This window comes from Pseudophryne corroboree, chromosome 1 (genome assembly GCF_028390025.1).
Source record: "Pseudophryne corroboree isolate aPseCor3 chromosome 1, aPseCor3.hap2, whole genome shotgun sequence".
NCBI lineage: Eukaryota > Metazoa > Chordata > Amphibia > Anura > Myobatrachidae > Pseudophryne > Pseudophryne corroboree.
The window spans coordinates 907521515-907536582 of record NC_086444.1 but is presented as its reverse complement, the minus strand read 5'-3'; the positions used below and the strand labels follow the sequence as shown (position 1 = coordinate 907536582).

Sequence of the window (15068 nt, the reverse complement as noted above, 5' to 3'; positions counted from 1 at the left end):
GTCTATCGGACCTGGTGGCCACGGCAACGGCTGGAAAATCCACCTTTTTACCCCAGGTCACTCCACATCAGCAGAAAAAGACACCGTCTTTTCAAACTCAGTCCTTTCGTTCCCATAAGTACAAGCGAGCAAAAGGCCATTCTTTTCTGCCCCGGGGCAGAGGAAGAGGAAAAAGACTGCACCATGCAGCCGCTTCACAGGAGCAGAAGCCCTCCCCGGCTTCGGCCAAGTCTTCAGCATGACGCTGGGGCTTTACAAGCAGATATGGTGGGGGCCCGTCTCAAGAATTTCAACGCGCAGTGGGCTCACTCGCAAGTGGATCCCTGGATTCTACAGGTAGTATCGCAGGGGTACAAACTGGAATTCGAGGCGTTTCCCCCTCGTCGTTTCCTGAAGTCTGCTTTACCAAAGTCTCCCTCCGACAGGGAGGCAGTTTTGGAAGCCATTCACAAGCTGTATTCCCAGCAGGTGATAATCAAGGTACCCCTCCTGCAACAAGGAAAGGGGTATTATTCCACGCTGTTTGTGGTACCGAAGCCGGACGGCTCGGTGAGACCAATTTTAAATCTGAAATCCTTGAACACTTACATAAAAAGGTTCAAATTCAAGATGGAGTCACTCAGAGCAGTGATAGCAAACCTGGAAGAAGGGGACTATATGGTGTCTCTGGACATCAAAGATGCTTATCTCCACGTCCCGATATACCCTTCTCACCAAGGGTACCTCAGGTTTGTAGTACAAAAAACTGTCATTATCAGTTTCAGACGCTGCCGTTTGGATTGTCCACGGCACCTCGGGTCTTTACCAAGGTAATGGCCGAAATGATGATTCTTCTACGAAGAAAAGGCATTTTAATTATCCCTTACTTGGACGATCTCCTGATAAGGGCAAGATCCAGGGAACAGTTAGAAGTCGGAGTAGCACTATCTCAGGTAGTGTTACGTCAGCACGGGTGGATTCTAAATATTCCAAAATCGCAGCTGATTCCGACGACACGTCTACTGTTCCTAGGAATGATTCTGGACACAGTCCAGAAGAAGGTGTTTCTCCCGGAGGAGAAGGCCAGGGAGTTATCCGAGCTAGTCAGGAACCTCCTAAAACCAGGACAGGTCTCAGTGCATCAATGCACGAGGGTCCTGGGGAAAATGGTGGCTTCTTACGAAGCGATTCCATTCGGAAGATTCCATGCAAGAACATTTCAGTGGGATCTACTGGACAAATGGTCCGGATCGCATCTGCAGATGCATCAGCGGATAACCCTGTCGCCAAGGACAAGGGTGTCTCTCCTGTGGTGGCTGCAGAGTGCTCATCTACTAGAGGGCCGCAGATTTGGCATTCAGGATTGGATCCTGGTAACCACGGATGCCAGCCTGAGAGGCTGGGGAGCAGTCACACAGGGAAGGAATTTCCAGGGCCTGTGGTCAAGCTTGGAAACGTCTCTTCATATAAACATTCTGGAACTAAGGGCCATTTACAATGCCCTAAGTCAAGCAAAACCTCTGCTTCAGGGTCAGGCGGTGTTGATCCAATCGGACAACATCACGTCAGTCGCCCACGTAAACAGACAGGGCGGCACGAGAAGCAGGAGGGCAATGGCAGAAGCTGCAAGGATTCTTCGCTGGGCGGAAAATCATGTGATAGCACTGTCAGCAGTATTCATTCCGGGAGTGGACAACTGGGAAGCAGACTTCCTCAGCAGACACGACCTTCACCCGGGAGAGTGGGGACTTCACCCAGAAGTCTTCCACCTGATTGTAAACCGTTGGGAAAAACCAAAGGTGGACATGATGGCGTCACGTCTAAACAAAAAACTGGACAGATATTGCGCCAGGTCAAGGGACCCTCAGGCAATAGCAGTGGACGCTCTGGTAACGCCGTGGGTGTACCAGTCAGTGTATGTGTTCCCTCCTCTGCCTCTCATACCAAAAGTACTGAGAATCATAAGAAGGAGAGGAGTAAGAACTATACTCGTGGTTCCGGATTGGCCAAGACGGACTTGGTACCCGGAACTTCAAGAGATGCTCACGGACGAACCGTGGCCTCTACCTCTAAGAAAGGACCTGCTACTGCAGGGGCCTTGTCTGTTCCAGGACTTACCGCGGCTGCGTTTGACGGCATGGCGGTTGAACGCCGGATCCAGAGGGAAAAAGGCATTCCAGAAGAAGTCATCCCTACTCTGGTCAAAGCCAGGAAGGACGTAACCGCAAAACATTATCACCGCATTTGGCGTAAATATGTTGCGTGGTGTGAGGCCAAGAAGGCCCCTACAGAGGAATTTCAACTGGGTCGTTTCCTTCATTTCCTGCAAACAGGACTGTCTATGGGCCTAAAATTAGGGTCCATTAAGGTTCAAATTTCGGCCCTGTCGATTTTCTTCCAGAAAGAACTGGCTTCAGTACCTGAAGTTCAGACATTTGTAAAAGGGGTGCTGCACATACAGCCTCCTTTTGTGCCTCCAGTGGCACCTTGGGATCTCAATGTGGTGTTGAGTTTTCTAAAGTCACATTGGTTTGAACCACTTTCCACTGTGGACTTAAAATATCTCACATGGAAGGTGTCGATGCTGTTAGCCTTGGCTTCAGCCAGGCGTGTGTCAGAATTGGCGGCTTTATCATATAAAAGCCCTTACTTAATTTTTCATTCTGACAGGGCGGAATTGAGGACTCGTCCTCAATTTCTACCTAAGGTGGTTTCTGCATTTCACATGAACCAACCTATTGTGGTACCTGCGGCTACCAGGGACTTAGAGGACTCTAAGTTGCTTGACGTTGTCAGGGCCTTGAAAATATATGTTTCCAGGACGGCTGGAGTCAGAAAATCTGACTCGCTGTTTATCCTGTATGCACCCAACAAGCTGGGTGCTCCTGCTTCTAAGCAGACGATTGCTCGTTGGATTTGTAGTACAATTCAGCTTGCACATTCTGTGGCAGGATTGCCACAGCCAAAATCAGTAAAAGCCCATTCCACAAGGAAAGTGGGCTCATCTTGGGCGGCTGCCCGAGGGGTCTCGGCTTTACAACTTTGCCGAGCAGCTACTTGGTCAGGGGCAAACACGTTTGCTAAATTCTACAAATTTGATACCCTGGCTGAGGAGGACCTGGAGTTCTCTCATTCGGTGCTGCAGAGTCATCCGCACTCTCCCGCCCGTTTGGGAGCTTTGGTATAATCCCCATGGTCCTTACGGAGTCCCAGCATCCACTAGGACGTCAGAGAAAATAAGATTTTACTTACCGATAAATCTATTTCTCGTAGTCCGTAGTGGATGCTGGGCGCCCATCCCTAGTGCGGATTGTCTGCAATACTTGTATATAGTTATTGTTACAAAGATTCGGGTTATTATTGTTGTGAGCCATCTTTTCAGAGGCTCCTTTGCGTTTATCATACTGTTAACTGGGTTCAGATCACAAGTTGTACGGTGTGATTGGTGTGGCTGGTATGAGTCTTACCCGGGATTCAATATCCTTCCTTATTATGTACGCTCGTCCGGGCACAGTATCCTAACTGAGGCTTTGAGGAGGGTCATAGGGGGAGGAGCCAGTGCACACCACCTGATCCTTAAGCTTTTATTTTGTGCCCTGTCTCCTGCGGAGCCGCTATTCCCCATGGTCCTTACGGAGTCCCAGCATCCACTACGGACTACGAGAAATAGATTTATCGGTAAGTAAAATCTTATTTTCTGGTTGGTGGCAGTGTCCATGTCCAATTCATAAAAACAAGTGGTTTGCACAGGACAGGGTACTGGAGGAGAAAGGTTATTCTCTTAGTGGCACAATAAATTATTCCCAAATTCTAGACTGGCCAGGTCAGATTACATACAGTCATTTTATATGCAAATGTTTTGCACTTCCAGCACGATTCTGATGTCTCCCTGACTAACATGATCCAAGTGGTTGATCAGCTGGTCATGTCTCAGGTCTCATATCAACTGGGAAAAATCACACATTCTCCCTGTACAAAGTACCTGCCCTCATATTCGCTCACTGACTTTGGTCCTACAAAGGGTGTCCCGTTTTAAATACATGGGTATTTGGATCAACAATATTTTGTTGGACTATGTTGGACAGAAAGTTCATCCACTATTAGAAGCGCTGGTCACAACCCCCATAGTTATTGAAAGAGGGGGGTGCCACAGGGTCACGAAATTTTTATGCACCAAGTGATCATGATCTGTAAGCTTGTGTGGCCTACTGGTTTGCAGCTGAGCTGTGGTTGCTCCTTTCCACTTCGCAGCACACCGGGCAGCTCTAGCAGAGCCAAAAATGTAATGTAATGACATGGTTGAAAAGTGGTAACATAACAGCATCACATTGAAAGTCACTGAGCTCTTCAGTACAACCTATTCTACCGCATGGCTGTATGATAGATTTTATGTACATTATCAATCTGTGTGGTTGAAATGGCCACAGTAATTAGAGGGTGTTTCCATATACTGTATATTTGACCATGTACTGTAGTTTACAGGTAAATCTGAAGGAAAGACAATTTAAGGCGGTCTCTCATAAACTAGACCAGTTGACAGAAAACAGAGTATGCTTTCAAAACAGGGAAACTGTGATAGTGACACATTTGCTTTCTGAGGGTGCAATGTACACAAACTTTGCTTCATGCACAAAATAAATAAAAAAATATTGTATATAATTACGTTCAGACTGTGTGTATAAGGTGTATTGTACAAAACCACCTTCAGGCTATGTTTGTAAGGTGTACAGTATATGAAACATAAATGCATTTCATGTTTAGATTTGGGTCCCATCACCAAGATTTCATTATGTTATGCAAATATTTCAAATACAGACAAATCTGAAATCAAAAATACATTTCTGGTGCCGAGCATTAGGATATGGGAGACAACCTGTATAACAGTTACACAATAGAAGTAAAAAAAAGGAGCCTTACTAATATAAAATCACACCTACAGTATATGTTTTATACAACTTATTTGAGTTTGACTGTTCTTACCCTTTTCCATCACAAATGTAGCCAAAGAACTGCTGCAACTTTCATACTCTGGATATTTAGACAACAGTTCAGTAACCTTCTCTTTTATTAAAGAACATATCTGTTCATGAACAAAAGAACGTTTATCTGAAAAACAAAATAGCTGACCATAAGCTTTAAAGAAAATATTGAAAATATAGACAGGCAAAAAACAGACACGTGTCGAGCATATAACATAATTCAGGGAAATCATTAATATGCAGGGGAAATTGTTAAAATAAGATTTTACATACCGGTAAATCTATTTCTCGTAGTCCGTAGAGGATGCTGGTACTCCGTAAGGACCATGGGGAATAGACTGGCTCCGCAGGAGATAGGGCACTTTAAGAAAGCTTTGGACTCTGGGTGTGCACTGGCTCCTCCCTCTATGCCCCTCCTCCAGACCTCAGTTAGGGAAACTGTACCCAGAGGAGATGGACAGTACGAGGAAGGATTTTTGTAAATCTAAGGGCGAGATCCATACCAGCCACACCAATCACACCGTATAACTTGTGATAAACTTACCTAGTTAACAGTATGAACAACAACATAGCCACGGTTCAACCGAAAAACTATAACATAACCCTTATGTAAGCAATAACTATATACAAGTCTTGCAGAAGAAGCCCGCTCTTGGGACGGGCGCCCAGCATCCTCTACGGACTACGAGAAATAGATTTACCGGTAAGTAAAATCTTATTTTCTCTAACGTCCTTGAGGATGCTGGGACTCCGTAAGGACCATGGGGATTATACCAAAGCTCCCAAACGGGCGGGAGAGTGCGGATGACTCTGCAGCACCAATTGAGCAAACCGGAGGTCCTCCTCAGCCAGGGTATCAAACTTATAGAACTTTGCAAAGGTGTTTGTCCCCGACCAAGTAGTTGCTCGGCACAACTGTAATGCCGAGACCCCTCGGGCAGCCGCCCAAGAAGAGCCCAGTTTCCTAGTGGAGTGGGCCTTAACCGATTTCGGTAACGGCAATCCTGCCGTAGAATGCGCCTGCTGAATCGTGTTACAGATCCAGCGAGCAATAGTCTGCTTTGAAGCAGAAGCGCCAACCTTGTTGGCCGCATACAGAACGAACAAAGCTTCAGTCTTCCTGATTCTAGCCGTTCTGGTCACATAAATCTTCAAAGCCCTGACTACATCCAGGGACTCGGAATCCTCCAAGTCCCGTGTAGCCACAGGCACGACAATATGTTGGTTCACATGAAAAGATGAGACCACTTTTGGCAGAAAGTGAGGGCGAGTCCTCAACTCTGCCCTATCCACGTGAAAAACCAAGTATGGGCTTTTATGTGATAAAGCCGCCAATTCGGAAACACGTCTTGCCGAAGCTAACGCCAACAACATGACCACTTTCCACGTGAGGTATTTCAACTCCACAGTTTTGAGTGGTTCAAACCAAGGTGACTTGAGGAAACGTAACACCACGTTAAGATCCCAAGGCGCCACCGGAGGCACAAAGGGAGGCAAAATATGCAGCACCCCCTTCACAAAGGTCTGTACTTCAGGAACAGAGGCCAATTCTCTTTGAAAGAAAATGGATAAGGCCAAAATCTGGACCTTTATGGACCCTAATTTTAGGCCCAAAGTCACTCCTGTTTGAAGGAAGTGAAGTAGACAGCCCAAATGGAACTCCTCCGTAGGAGCAGCTCTGGCCTCACACCAAGAAACATATTTCCGCCATATACGGTGATAATGTTTTAACGTCATGTCTTTCCTAGCCTTGATCAGGGTAGGAATGACTTCCTCCGGAATCCCTTTTTCCGCTAGGATCCGGCGTTCAATCGCCATGCCGTCAAACGCAGCCGCGGTAAGTCTTGGAACAGACAGGGCCCCTGCCGCAGCAGGTCCTGCCTTAGAGGAAGAGGCCACGGATCCCCTGCGAGCAACTCTTGCAGCTCCGGATACCAAGTCCTCCGTGGCCAATCTGGAACAATGAGTATTGTTCTGACCCTGGTTCTTCGTATTATTCTCAACACCTTGGGTATGAGAGGAAGAGGAGGAAACACATAGACCAATCTGAACACCAAAGGTGTCACCAGAGCGTCCACCGCTACCGCCTGAGGGTCCGGTGACCTGGCGCAATATCGCTTCAGCTTTTTGTTGAGACGGGATGCCATCATGTCGATTTGAGGCAGTCCCCAACGATCTGTGCGAAGACTTCTTGATGAAGTCCCCACTCTCCCGGATGCAGGTCGTGCCTGCTGAGGAAGTCCGCCTCCCAGTTGTCCACCCCCGGGATGAACACCGCGCTTACATGGCCTTCTGCCCAGCGTAGAATCCTGGTCGCTTCTGCCATGTCCATTCTGCTCCTTGTTCCGCCTTGGCGGTTTATATGAGCCACTGCCGTGACATTGTCTGACTGAATCAGAACCGGTTTTCTCCGAAGCAATTCCTCCGCTTGACGCAGGGCGTTGTATATGGCCCTCAACTCCAGGACGTTGATGTGGAGACAAGACTCTAGGCTTGACCGGAGACCTTGGAAATTTCTTCCCAGTGTCACTGCTCCCCAGCCTCGGAGGCTTGCGTCCGTGGTCACCAGGACCCAGTCCTGAATGCCGAACCTGCGACCTTCTAGTAGGTGAGCACTGTTCAGCCACCACAGGAGAGATACCCTGGTCCTGGGAGACAGGGTGATCCTTTGATGCATTTGTAAATGGGACCCGGACCACTTGTCCAAGAGGTCCCATTGAAAAGTCCTCGCATGGAATCTGCCGAAAGGGATGGCCTCGTAGGAAGCCACCATCTTTGCCAGGACCCGCGTGCAATGATGCACTGAAACCTTTTTTGGTTTTAATAGGTTCCTGACCATGGCTATGAGTTTCTGAACCTTTTCGATCGGAAGAAAAACCTTTTTCTGGTATGTGTCTAGAATCAGCCCCAAAAAGGTCAGACGCGTTGTAGGGACTAGCTGGGACTTCGGTATATTGAGAATCCAGTCGTGTATCTGCAACGTCTTCATGGACAGACACACGCTGTCCAGTAACCTCTCCCGAGATCTCGCCTTTAAGAGGAGATCGTCCAAGTATGGGATAATTGTGATACCCTGTCTGCGCAGGAGCACCATCATTTCCGCCATTACCTTGGTGAAAATTCTCGGGGCCGTGGAAAGCCCAAACGGCAACGTCTGAAATTGGTAGTGACAGTCCTGCACTGCAAATCTCAGGAACGCCTGATGCGAGGGGAATATCGTAACATGAAGGTAAGCATCCTTTATGTCCAGGGACACCATCCAATCCCCCCCCCTCCAGGCTGGCGATGACCGCCCTGAGTGATTCCATTTTGAACTTGAACCTCTTCAAGTACAGGTTCAGAGATTTCAGGTTTAAAATTGGTCTGACCGAACCGTCCGGTTTCGGGACCACAAACAGGGTTGAGTAAATATCCCTCTCCTTGCTGGAGATGAGGAACTGTGACAATCACCTGTTGAATATACAATTTTTGGATTGCTGCCAACACTAGCTCCCTCTCTGACGGGGAAGCCGGCAGAGCCGATTTGAAAAATCGGCGAGGAGGCAAGTCTTCGAATTCCAGCTTGTATCCCTGAGAAACAATCTCTATTGCCCAGGGATCCACCTGCGAGTGAACCCAGACGTGGCTGAAAAACCGAAGACGAGCCCCCACCAGATTTGCCTTCCCTTCGGGAAGCCCCAGCGTCATGCGGTGGACTTTGCAGACGCAGGGGAGGACTTCTGCTCTTGGGAACTAGCTGTGTGCAGCTTTTTTCCCCTGCCTTTCCCTCTGGCAACAAAGGATGATCCACGTACCTTCTTGTTTTTATTGGAACGAAAGGACTGCATTTGATAATGAGGTGCCTTTTTTTTATGCTGCGGGGGGACATAAGGTAAGAAATTTGACTTACCAGCCGTAGAGACCAGATCCGAGAGGCCGTCTCCAAACAACTCCACCCCTTTGTAAGGCAAGGACTCCATATGCCGCTTTGAATCGGCATCTCCCGTCCACTGTCGGGTCCACAAGAGCCGCCTAGCAGAAATAGACATAGCATTTATTCTGGAGCTTAATAAACAAATGTCTCTCTGAGCATCCCTCATATACAAGGCAGCATCTCTGATATGCTCTATGGTCATTTGAATGGCGTCCCTATCTAAGGTGTCAATTTCCGTAGATAAGGAATCTGCCCATGCCACAACCGCACTACAAACCCAGGCCGACGCCATAGCCGGTCGAGCAATAGTACCGGAATGATTGTAAATGTGCTTTAAGGTAATTTCCTGCCTGCGATCAGCAGGTTCCTTGAGGGAAGCCGTATCCTGAGAAGGCAGTGCCACCTTTTTGGACAAACGTGTCAGCGCCTTGTCAACTTTTGGCGAAGATTCCCAGCGTATCCTATCAGTTTGTGGAAAAGGATACGCCATGAGAATCCTTTTGGGAACTTGTGGTCTCCTATCCGGAGATTCCCAAGCCTTTTCGCACAAGTCACTTAATTCAAATGAGGATGGAAAAGTGACTTCAGGCTTTTTCCCTTTATACATGTGTACCCTCGTGTCAGGGACAGGGGGTTCCTCAGTAATATGCAAAACCTCTTTAATGGCAATAATCATGTACCGTAAACCCTTAGCCACCTTCGGCTGTAATTTTGCATCTTCATAGTCGACACTAGAGTCAGTATCTGTGTCGGTATCTGTGTCATCGATCTGAGATATGGTGCGATTCTGAGACCCCGAAGGACCTGGCGCCCCAGGGACAGGCATGGACTGGCTACCTGACTGATCCCTAGCTTCTGCCTTGTCTAACCTTTTATGCAATAGATTGACATTTGCATTCAAGACATTCAGCATATCCACCCATTCCGGTGTCGGCATTGCCGACGGCGACCTGACATTCAAGCACTCCCCCTCCACATTAAGCGTGCCTTCCTCGTCAAACATGTCGACACACGCGTACCAACACACTTCACACACACACAGGGAACCCCTTTCCTGAAGACAGTATCCCTGTCAAGGCCCTTTGGAGAGACAGAGAGAGAGTATGCCAGCACACATCCCAGCGCAATAACCCTGGAGACCAACACAAAATATTTTCCCCCAGCAGCGCTGTATAATATGTAAACCGCCAATTATGTGCGCCCCCCCCCCTCTCTTCTAAGCACCCATTCACCGTGTGTAAGCAGGGGAGAGTCCGGGGAGCTTCCTCTCAGCAGTGCTGTGGAGAGAAAATGGCGCTGGTGAGTGCTGAGGGAGAAGCCCCGCCCCCTCGGCGGCAGGCTTCTGTCCCGCTCAAACTTAGTAAAATATGGCGGGGGCTCTTTTATATACATGTACAGAGCCCACCTGTACATGTATATAGTCTTTTTGCCATGCAGAGGTTTATATTGCTGCACAGGGCGCCCTCCCCTGCGCCCTTACAGTGACCGGAGTATGTGAGGTGTATGGGAGCAATGACGCACAGCTGCAGTGCTGTGCGTTACCTCAGTGAAGCTGAAGGCTTCTGCCGCCTGACGACTTCTGTCTTCTGTACTTCTAGCTCTGTGAGGAGAACGGCGGCGCGGCTCTGGGGGTGGACGCCCAGTAAGAACCTGCGTTCACCCCCTCTGGAGCTAATGGTGTCCAGTAGCCGAGGAAGCAGAGCCTATCTTTGACAAGAAGGTCTGCTCCTCTCTCCTCAGTCCCTCGATGCAGGGAGCCTGTTGCCAGCAGTGCTCCCTGTGAAAAAGTAGTAAAAGGTAGAAAAAAATCCAAACAAAAATGCTTCTAGGCAGAGAACTCTGGAGAGCTCTCTGCAGTGCACCCATCTTGCTCTGGGCACAGTGTAAAAACTGAGGTCTGGAGGAGGGGCATAGAGGGAGGAGCCAGTGCACACCCAGAGTCCAAAGCTTTCTTAAAGTGCCCTATCTCCTGCGGAGCCCGTCTATTCCCCATGGTCCTTACGGAGTCCCAGCATCCTCAAGAACGTCAGAGAAATAGCAAGGCAAATTTTACTTCTGTGATATGGTCTATCTAATCAATAAAAAATACCTTGTGGAAGTGATATATAGATATTTTGTAGGGGTAGGATTGCCAAATTAATTTGCTGGAACAAATTTACATTAATTTTTTGACAGTAAAAAAAAAAAAAAAAAAAGAGCGAACTCCACATTGACATTTTTTGTAGGTAGATTAGATCATCTTTGTTGTCCTGAGATATTACAATAGATGAGCTCTGGTGCACTAGATAAAATCCGCTATGAAATTAAACAGATCTATTAGGACAAAAAAATTTAACTGGGGGTTTACTTCCCCATAATCATGAAACCAGTGCTAATGTAAAAAATTTTAATATATATTTTAATCACAAAAAAAATAAGAATTTACTTACCGATAATTCTATTTCTCGGAGTCCGTAGTGGATGCTGGGGTTCCTGAAAGGACCATGGGGAATAGCGGCTCCGCAGGAGACAGGGCACAAAAAGTAAAGCTTTTCCAGATAAGGTGGTGTGCACTGGCTCCTCCCCCTATGACCCTCCTCCAGACTCCAGTTAGGTACTGTGCCCGGACGAGCGTACACAATAAGGGAGGATTTTGAATCCCGGGTAAGACTCATACCAGCCACACCAATCACACCGTACAACTTGTGATCTAAACCCAGTTAACAGTATGATAACAGCGGAGCCTCTGAAAAGATGGCTCACAACAATAATAACCCGATTTTTGTAACTATGTACAAGTATTGCAGACAATCCGCACTTGGGATGGGCGCCCAGCATCCACTACGGACTCCGAGAAATAGAATTATCGGTAAGTAAATTCTTATTTTCTCTATCGTCCTAGTGGATGCTGGGGTTCCTGAAAGGACCATGGGGATTATACCAAAGCTCCCAAACGGGCGGGAGAGTGCGGATGACTCTGCAGCACCGAATGAGAGAACTCCAGGTCCTCCTTTGCCAGGGTATCAAATTTGTAGAATTTTACAAACGTGTTCTCCCCTGACCACGTAGCTGCTCGGCAGAGTTGTAATGCCGAGACCCCTCGGGCAGCCGCCCAAGATGAGCCCACCTTCCTTGTGGAATGGGCCTTAACAGATTTAGGCTGTGGCAGGCCTGCCACAGAATGTGCAAGTTGAATTGTGTTACAAATCCAACGAGCAATCGACTGCTTAGAAGCAGGCGCACCCAACTTGTTGGGTGCATACAGTATAAACAGCGAGTCAGATTTTCTGACTCCAGCCGTCCTTGAAATGTATATTTTTAAAGCTCTGACAACGTCCAACAACTTGGAGTCCTCCAAGTCGCTTGTAGCCGCAGGCACTACAATAGGCTGGTTCAGGTGAAACGCTGATACCACCTTAGGGAGAAAATGTGGACGCGTCCGCAGCTCTGCCCTATCCGAATGGAAAATTAAATAAGGGCTTTTATAAGATAAAGCCGCCAGTTCAGATACTCTCCTGGCGGACGCCAGGGCCAGTAACATAGTCACTTTCCATGTGAGATATTTCAAATCCACATTTTTTAGTGGTTCAAACCAATGGGATTTGAGGAAATCTAAAACTACATTTAGATCCCACGGTGCCACCGGAGGCACCACAGGAGGCTGTATATGCAGTACTCCTTTGACAAAAGTCTGGACCTCAGGAACTGAGGCCAATTCTTTTTGGAAGAATATTGACAGGGCCGAAATTTGAACCTTAATAGATCCCAATTTGAGACCCATAGACAATCCTGATTGCAGGAAATGTAGGAAACGACCCAGTTGAAATTCCTCCGTCGGAGCACTCCGATCCTCGCACCACGCAACATATTTCCGCCAAATGCGGTGATAATGCTTCGCGGTGACTTCCTTTCTTGCCTTAATCAAGGTAGGAATGACTTCTTCTGGAATGCCTTTTCCTTTTAGGATCTGGCGTTCAACCGCCATGCCGTCAAACGCAGCCGCGGTAAGTCTTGGAATAGACACGGTCCCTGCTGAAGCAGGTCCTGTCTTAGAGGTAGAGGCCACGGATCGTCCGTGACCATCTCTTGAAGTTCCGGGTACCAAGACCTTCTTGGCCAATCCGGAGCCACTAGTATCGTTCTTACTCCGCTTTGCCGTATGATTCTCAATACCTTTGGTATGAGAGGCAGAGGAGGAAACACATACACCGACTGGTACACCCAAGGTGTTACCAGCGCGTCCACAGCTATTGCCTGCGGATCTCTTGACCTGGCGCAATACCTGTCCAGTTTTTTGTTGAGGCGAGACGCCATCATGTCCACCATTGGTCTTTCCCAACGGTTTATTAGCATGTGGAAAACTTCTGGATGAAGTCCCCACTCTCCCGGGTGAAGATCGTGTCTGCTGAGGAAGTCTGCTTCCCAGTTGTCCACTCCCGGGATGAACACTGCTGACAGTGCTATCACGTGATTCTCCGCCCAGCGAAGGATCCTGGCAGCTTCTGCCATTGCACTCCTGCTTCTTGTGCCGCCCTGTCTGTTTACATGGGCGACTGCCGTGATGTTGTCCGACTGGATCAACACCGGTCTTCCTTGAAGCAGAGGTTCCGCCTGGCTTAGAGCATTGTAAATTGCTCTTAGTTCCAGAATGTTTATGTGAAGAGACTTTTCCAGGCTCGACCACACTCCCTGGAAGTTTCTTCCTTGTGTGACTGCTCCCCAGCCTCTCAGGCTGGCGTCCGTGGTCACCAGGATCCAATCCTGTATGCCGAATCTGCGGCCCTCCAATAGATGAGCCCTCTGCAACCACCACAGAAGAGATACCCTTGTCCTTGGAGACAGGGTTATCCGCAGGTGCATCTGAAGATGCGTGCATTGATGTACAGACACCTTTCCTGGTTTTAGGAGATTCCTGACCAGGTCGGATAACTCCTTGGCTTTTTCCTCGGGAAGAAAAACCTTTTTCTGAACCGTGTCCAGAATCATCCCTAGGAACAGCAGACGAGTTGTCGGCATTAATTGGGATTTTGGAATATTCAGAATCCATCCGTGCTGCTTTAGCACCTCTTGAGATATTGCTAATCCCATCTCTAGCTGTTCTCTGGACCTTGCCCTTATTAGGAGATCGTCCAAGTATGGGATAATTAATACGCCTTTTCTTCGAAGAAGAATCATCATCTCGGCCATTACCTTTGTAAAGACCCGAGGTGCCGTGGACAAACCAAACGGCAGCGTCTGAAACTGATAGTGACAGTTTTGTACAACGAACCTGAGGTACCCCTGGTGTGAGGGGTAAATTGGAACGTGGAGATACGCATCCTTGATGTCCAAGGATACCATAAAGTCCCCTTCTTCCAGGTTCGCTATCACTGCTCTGAGTGACTCCATCTTGAACTTGAACTTCTTTATGTACAGGTTCAAGGACTTCAGATTTAGAATAGGCCTTACCGAGCCATCCGGCTTCGGTACCACAAATAGAGTGGAATAATACTCCTTCCCTTGTTGTAGAAGAGGTACCTTGACTATCACCTGCTGAGAGTACAGCTTGTGAATGGCTTCCAAAACCGTCTCCCTTTCGGAAGGGGACGTTGGTAAAGCAGACTTCAGGAAACGGCGAGGTGGATCTGTCTCTAATTCCAACCTGTACCCCTGAGATATTATCTGCAGGATCCAGGGATCTACCTGCGAGTGAGCCCACTGCGCGCTGTAATTTTTGAGACGACCTCCCACCGTCCCCGAGTCCGCTTGAGAAGCCCCAGCGTCATGCTGAGGCTTTTGTAGAAGCCGGGGAGGGCTTCTGTTCCTGGGAAGGAGCTGCCTGTTGCTGTTTCTTCCCTCGACCTCTGCCTCGTGGCAGATATGAATAGCCCTTTGCTCTCTTATTTTTAAAGGAACGAAAGGGCTGCGGTTGAAAAGTCTGTGCCTTTTTCTGTTGGGGAGTGACTTGAGGTAGAAAGGTGGATTTCCCGGCTGTAGCCGTGGCCACCAAATCTGATAGACCGACTCCAAATAACTCCTCCCCTTTATACGGCAAAACTTCCATATGCCGTTTTGAATCCGCATCGCCTGTCCACTGTCGCGTCCATAAAGCTCTTCTGGCCGAAATGGACATAGCACTTACCCGTGATGCCAGTGTGCAGATATCCCTCTGTGCATCACGCATATAAAGAAATGCATCCTTTATTTGTTCTAACGACAGTAAAATATTGTCCCTGTCC

General features: G+C 48.1%; 1 protein-coding gene across 10 annotated transcripts in view; it reads right to left on the bottom strand.

The window, feature by feature from the left end:
- Positions 1-15068, bottom strand: part of ADAD1 (adenosine deaminase domain containing 1) — a 660856-nt gene that overhangs the window by 287174 nt on the left and 358614 nt on the right. For all 10 annotated transcript variants that reach the window (XM_063920281.1, XM_063920280.1, XM_063920279.1 and 7 more), the window contains exon 6: positions 4960-5085. In XM_063920281.1, the coding sequence (XP_063776351.1) occupies positions 4960-5085 (126 nt within the window). The remainder of the gene's footprint in view (positions 1-4959; positions 5086-15068) is intronic.